Genomic DNA, 7,057 nt, shown 5'->3' on the forward strand with positions numbered 1-7,057 from the left:
TAAATTTATACTTAATTAAGTTTTCTATTACTAAATAATATTAATTTATATAAGTATTATATAAAAGTAAAACTATTTATATAATCTTAATTAAAGTATAACTATAGCTTTAGCTATTAATATATATATTTAATTTATTATAAATTTTAACTATTCTTTTAAGTTCTTTTTAATAATAGTCTATATAATACAGAAAAAAACTTTACCTCTGTCTAGATACTACTACTATAACTATCTAACAATCTGTGTCAAGGGATATCCCTACCTCTTTACTACAATAAGATTACCTGTAGAAGCGCATGTTAACTAGCCTTGATGAAAGACGCTGTAGAAAGAGTTAAGATGCCTACACGTATACAAGTCAAATCTCCCTGCTATGACTAATAAGCTCTGAACCAAACACCCAGCAATTTCTCTGCACTTAGGCCGCCTTCACAAAAAGCATTCATACAGTCCTCCTTCGAACCGATAATCGCAGCGTGCCACACTTCTTTCCACTGTTAAAATGCAAAGCGAGCCTTGAGATCGCGGCTCCATCCTAGGCTAATGCGGGAATTGCTCTGTAAAGTAGATATTCTTCCGGCCCTTCAACTCGTACCCGCCCTCTACCTTTGTCCACCGAGCCCTACTTGTATCGACTTTGTCTCCATTGGAATTTAGATACTAGAGTTTTCTAGCAACTAAATGCTTTTCGATCCGGACCTTCTTGCGCTTGTGTTGCCTATGAGAAGACCCGACTTCAGTCTTTTGATCGTCATCGTCTTGACTTTGATCGGCCTGTCGAGATGATCCTCCAACAGAGGCCTCCAACTCATCCCGTTGGCATGCTTCAGAAGGGTCAACAGTGCATTCACCGGCAGCACGGGTCGGTTGAGGCAAATCGTCGGCGTCTTGAGTTTGTGTGTCATGAGCGCCACCCTCCCAGCCCATATCATGAGGCTCTAGCAAGAGATGATCATCCTGAGACAGCTCCGCCTTGGTGGCACCTGAAGTGTTATGGACAAATCCCTTGCCATTGTATCGCCAGCTATCCAACGGGGGATACGAGTAACCGATCGCCCTGTCGCCACTCGTAGCCATCATAATCAAAGACCAAAGAGCTAGCTTGATGGTGAGAACCTCTTTCCCATGGGCATTCCAGGGAATGGCGGCATATTCGGGATCATGGTAACTCCATTCCAACGGGCTATCATCACTGTAAAATGGACTCGAGCCGTCGACTGACCCCATCGTGGCATCCGAACTGTGTCTCTGATGGCCAACAAAAACAGCGGCCTGCCTTCGCGGACGTGTTTGGGCCAGGCCATCACCTATAAGCTCACGAGTAATCCTGAGAACAACAATATTGGCATCGGTCATAATGAAGCCGTATCTAGTCCGGTACCTAGCTATGTATGTCAGTTCTTGTGCAAGGACCTTTTGCCACTCGTTGAAGCTGCCTAGGTCCTCTGACATTCAAGGCGCCCACTTCGCGTCGAGTTTAGTGTCTCCCGGGAGAATGTTGGCGAACTGTCCGTGTTCGGTCATGTATTCAGTCGAGATCGCTGACCAGTCAAGCCTGTCCTCAAACCCACATCGACTTCCACGCCCGAGATGTGGATGACCCTGTTGATGCTCAAGCGCGTAGTTGACACATGGACTCACGAATCGCCTAAGCATGTCTTCCAGAGTCTCTTCGTTATTGACGATCAAATCTAGCTCCAAGGCCCGTGGTTCCGACGAGCCACGATACTCCGAAGCAAGCTTTCGTCGGAAGATTCGAGTCGAGTGTCGTAGTTGGATTCGTCCCACGTCCTCCACCCGCCCGGTTCTATATATGTTTCAGTGGTAGTATTGGAACCTCCTACGACGGCCTGGGAGTTGACCGCAACATTTCGCCTTGTAAGAGCTTCGAGAAGCGTTGGCATGTTTCCTATGTCTAGTAGCTCACAGAGATTAGCTCGAATAGCGGCGCCTGTTTTTCTTTGACTTGCCTTAAAAATACAGGATGATAGTCTCAAGCAAACCCAGTCCAGGGTCGGATTTCGAGTGTGTTTGGATGTTTTCTGTCGGAGTGAAACTTGAAGTAGGACGGGAATATGACGCTATTTTATATTCACTCATATAGACCAAGTCCTTGACTGATTTCTAACAATTCACCTTGTCACTTGCCCTTGAGTTATTGGCCTTGGGACGGATCTTGGAAGGCTGCAGCTAAACTTTCCAATCAATGGTTCCGACTTCTTTCACCCAATACTAACAAGATCATTCAATGGACATCTATGACTCCGCCGCCTTGATCTTCATGCAGGACGTACGCAACGAGAATCAAACACATCGATGAAAGAAGTACATTATTCTCTCATTGGTGAGATGGTGCACCGTACTATGCAAAGCGATGATCCAGATGGCATTGTATACTTCGATGACTGGTTCGAGGATAGCTTCCGTTACCGTCAAAGGTGGCCAGCTTACATATGCAAGTAGGCGACCATTCCGAAACCTGTATCCGTGGAGTAATCATAGACAAATCTTGACTGATGCTAGTATTGTATGGTGTGGAATCCTTCGACGAGTAAGGTTTAGTTATAAAGGGTTTGCCAAGGCATGGTCCTCCTCTATGAAGTTGCATGGTTTCGCCTCGCCGTATCGATACGATCTACGTTTTGCTACATCCTCAAGTTACGAGGGAATACCACATACTTGAAAGTGCTATATTGGCACTTCCAATAGCCTCTATGCAGGGACCTTGGAGGGTGTGATAGAGGTTTCTTGTTTCAACAAAGTCCAAAGGAATATTCTACTACGTATGACTACGGGAAGTCCTCGAATCTAAATATTGTGACCAATGGCGCAGTCCCGCGATCCAGTACTCAACGGCTTCCGGTTTTGCACCAGCATCGAGTAATGCCACCTGATCCAAAGAATCAGTCGTCAGCTTCGTTTGGCCTCGACTTCTGAGGATGTCGCAGATAGATAAGAGGATCGTTCGAGTTGCACGTCCGCCGGTCATTTGAAACTTTGCAATGTCTTTCATTGCTTCTTTCCAATAAAGGAATGCGCCGTCATTGTTGGACTCAACGTGATGGATCTTTGCCATAGTGATATGCAAACGTAGCCTTTCGAGTTTCAACAGACCGGGACGAGACTCGACTTCCAAGCAGATGCTTTCAGCTTCTCTATAGCGTTCTTGCGCAAATAGAGTTTCAGCAAGAGACACTTGTAGTAGAGATTTGCCTGTAGAGACACCCCTTTGGTCTCGGCGGGTGATTTCTGCGCGAAGGTGACGTTCGCCAGATGTAGGCTGATTGAGCTCTCGCAGCGTATCTGCAAGCTCGCAAGTAAGATCACGAAAGTCTTCATAAAAGCTTAGATCATTTTCCTGCTCTGCTGATGTCTGAGCCCTCTCAAGATACGTCAGCGATTCTCTGAATACACCTTGGTACCGTAGAATCTTTCCAAGCATGATGTTCTTCCGAAACTCGACGATACGTTCAAGTGGTGATGGGATGCTGTGGAGGGGTCTCCAATCTTCCAGTAATCTCTTAGCAGTAGACAGGTCTTCGGTCTGGATGCAGTTCAAAGAACGCTGAATGGCGGCTTGGCCGGCTGCTGAATGCATCCTGATATCCATGGTCATCGATGTCGTGTCCCGGCCGATATTGTCAAGGCAACTACTAGCCTGGTTCATAGTTCCAGAAATTCTATCTAGAAGACATCGTGATTGCGCGATTAAAGAGTGAATGTACTGATCCCCCAGACCGAGCGCAGCATGTTCCGCCTGGTCCACCATGAAACGTTTCCACGCCATGTTGGGAAACCGAGATGCCTCCAGGAGCGTAAGGGCAAGGTCGGTTCTTACACCTGCAGGCATGTGCATAGAGTGTTCATGAGATGTCTGTAGAGCGTGTCTCAAATGCGGTAGGAATAGCTCTGTGGCGGGAGTACTGCGACTTCTGTTAGGCTGTAAAGGTAAATCTGTTGACGGTTAAACTTACACGGACTCGATATATTTCCAGGGGATTGCTCGATATATAATAATCAAGGCTTGGGACTTAAAGAATAAGAGGTTCTCTGGTAACAACCTCTCGCGTATACGACTCACAACAATTTCGTCCAAGTTGTAGGTCTCGTCAGCGTTCTTTGAAATAGCTGACGACAGTTCCAACTCATGAAAGGCATCACTCAATCTTGAGCTGCTGGAGAGCAAGCTATAGAACTCTGGGGCAATACCAGCGTTAACAGCATCTACCTCTTCTACTTCGCCCCGCGTGTTCCAGCGTCTCCGAGGTGCAGCCTCACCAGAGAGAAGATCTAATGGAACTTTCTCAGAGACCACAAGAACGGATAAGAATGCCAATAAGATGCTGGCATCTTCTGAGTAGCCACTTCTTGATCCAGGGCAAGACTCAGAGACAGCTGCTATGGAAGAGGCCTTCCACGGGGACTCTGCTTGTGCGGCGGTATGTAGAGGTCTACAGGTGGATGCGATGGCAGGCCCGGGGCTAGTTTGGCTATGTCGAGGCATGTTCGCCATAGTAGGCAGAGAACTAGATTGTAAGGTGAGCCTCGCTTCCGCTTAGGAGGCGAAGATTTCTGGCTTCTTGCCCGAAACAGGTAGGGCGCCTCGGCTTCGCTCCGTTTGAGGATTTCCGTCTGCGACTGATAAGTTTAGCTGAAAATCAAAGTGAGTCGCCACCTTACCTCTGTCGCAGTAATGTCTTAATACTGCCTTGTTCGAAGTTTGTGACAAAGGCACGACATCATACAGTATTCGGGGCTAGTGAGGAATGGACGATGAGGAGACTAAAATGGCGGGGTCTTGTGCTTATTTGTGATAGTTTCATATCTCTGCCTCTTCAACAGCGCAACTAACCCGATCCGTGCACATCTTGTATGCCGTACAAGGTTCGCACAAATTGAGCTTAGTGCATAGCAACGAGCCTGGATAGTATTATCTTTTAAAGATTAAACACCAACACTCTTCTAAAGGGTAATAGTAATGGATAAATTATAATTAAAATCTTTAATAAATGCCTTTTGCTTTTAATTTATATTTAATTCTAAACTTATTTTATATATTAAAAGGTTAGTTATGTAATTAATTAATTAAGAATAATTTTAATATATGTAAAAGTTTTAATTCTTAATTAATATTATTTTATAAATTTCTATTTCTTATTTATATAATACTTAAATATAGCTTAGTTAGTAGAGTATTAATTAAGTAAAATATCTATAGCCTTAGTAACTTATTCGCCGTCCATGGCCCATAGCGTTTCGCATACCATCCATACCCGCCAGCATGAACAATATCTGACAAATCCACAAGGACTCCGCTCTTCCAATTCCTTGCGGCAGGAGAGGAGCTATGACTAAATCCAGAAAGCCAAAAGAATTTATCAGCTTCCTCTACAACATCTGGGCGACTTTCGCCTTCTTTGACATATTCATACACTATTGCAGTAATTCCTTCTGTGTCGATATGGAGCGGCAAAACTTACCGACTTGAAGAACCGGTGGCCTTAGCTCTTTGGGTAACTCTAGTAATACATGGCCACTAAACTTTGTCCACCCATAAAACTTCCTGATGCGTGGGATCGTTACTATTTCCTCGAGATGTGTTCCTTGGGCCGATGTATTCATTTGGCGGCTTTCGTTGGAAAACTGATAAAGGTTGGCTAAAGTGTCGTCTTTAGTTCTTGGGCTGGCATTCACCATAATTGGAGTGGTCGCCTATTAAATTGCTGTCTCGAGCATTTGAGGAAGGGCAGCATTATGGCATTCCCTCTGGGCGGCAAAGTAGTGATGAAAGTCCGGCTGATTGGCATCCCAGAACTGAAGAAGAAAGTCAGAAAAGGCTAGCCGTACTATTGACATATAGTATGCTTACCACCTCGAGGGTATAAAGGCCATGCGCTCCGAACCAAACCTTCCAGATGTGTCTATCGAGCCCACCACCAACGTGTGAGGAATGGGTCCAATCAATAGTGGCCGGATCAAACAGGCACCGCCGGAGGCGTGGCCTCTTGAAGTCTGCAGCAGAGCAACTCGGGGGACTAGACATGAGCATGTCATCGCGAAATGCAACTGTTGCCGCTCGTGTTTGAGCTTTCTCAAGGACTCTGATTTCTTGCGCGCGACGAAGCCTTGATATGTATTCTTGCATGGCTGTTGTTGTATGTGTATGTGTGTGCAAGAGGCAAGATTGAGTTGCTTGTATTTAGCAAACATAATCCAGCTAAGAAATAACATGGACATGGGAAGTCGGCATGAAGTCTGTTAGCATCCCCATTGCCGGTCGGCTTGCAGCCAATCCAAACTGCCAAGTGACGCAACCTCGCAAGGGAGCATTACAGTCTAGGCCCTGTTTGCAAAAACACAGAACAAGGCCTGTTTAATATTTAAAACAGTAAGATTACTGAGATTATTATTCGGGGCTAGGTTGCTTTTGTGCTAATCATTTGCGAGCTCCATGACCTCAATCTTTGCCCAAAACACATATGAAATGAATAAATTGATTAATGTTGTTTAGGCATGAGACCATTGGCTACCACTTTTAGCATTTGGCCTCGAAGAGACAGCCTCTTTGAGTCGATAAAGAACAGCCTGGCTCCTTTTCTGGCGAGTATTTGACGGAGGATGGTCAATCCTCCCTGGTTGTACTGCCGTCTTTTACAGAATGTGAGGGACCAGATACGATTCAACATCTCCGCTACTGCATCCTAAAATTGGGGGTTTATGTCGACAAGCTCCAAGTCGTTAAGTGAGGGTATACTGCACACGTCTAAGGTATCTTCATTATTATCTTCAGCATTACCCGCAGACTCAGTTTCCATTTTATTGCTCTCTCTTTCAGTAACGGAATCGTCTCCGCGCTTTACATAATATGAGCGCTAAGAACAAGGAAGTAAAATCCCACGTCCCCCCCGGGGCTCTCTCTTTATAATAAGGTTATAATAAGTTAAAAGACGCTTTAGCCCTAAGTATATAAAGATAAAGAATACTAATAAAATATTTATAATAAACTTATTATTTTTATTATTTAAACTATTAAATATTTAAGTATTAAGTTTTT

At 44.8% G+C, this 7,057-nt stretch overlaps 2 protein-coding genes across 2 annotated transcripts; both read right to left on the reverse strand.

The window, feature by feature from the left end:
• Positions 1 to 663: 663 nt before the first annotated feature.
• On the reverse strand, positions 664 to 4,516 carry FSUBG_14074 (uncharacterized protein; the record flags this gene model as incomplete). The annotated part of the gene is made up of 6 exons (XM_036679030.1): positions 664 to 1,384; positions 1,469 to 1,810; positions 2,333 to 2,482; positions 2,826 to 3,926; positions 3,978 to 4,033; positions 4,085 to 4,516. The coding sequence occupies 6 exons, from the start codon at positions 4,514 to 4,516 to the stop codon at positions 664 to 666; spliced, it is 2,802 nt and encodes a 933-aa protein (XP_036530465.1).
• A 1,202-nt stretch (positions 4,517 to 5,718) lies between these two features.
• On the reverse strand, positions 5,719 to 6,148 carry FSUBG_14075 (uncharacterized protein; the record flags this gene model as incomplete). The annotated part of the gene is made up of 2 exons (XM_036679031.1): positions 5,719 to 5,817; positions 5,873 to 6,148. The coding sequence occupies 2 exons, from the start codon at positions 6,146 to 6,148 to the stop codon at positions 5,719 to 5,721; spliced, it is 375 nt and encodes a 124-aa protein (XP_036530466.1).
• Positions 6,149 to 7,057: the final 909 nt, after the last annotated feature.

Source organism: Fusarium subglutinans (assembly GCF_013396075.1).
Source record: "Fusarium subglutinans strain NRRL 66333 chromosome Unknown NRRL66333_c0000534, whole genome shotgun sequence".
NCBI lineage: Eukaryota > Fungi > Ascomycota > Sordariomycetes > Hypocreales > Nectriaceae > Fusarium > Fusarium subglutinans.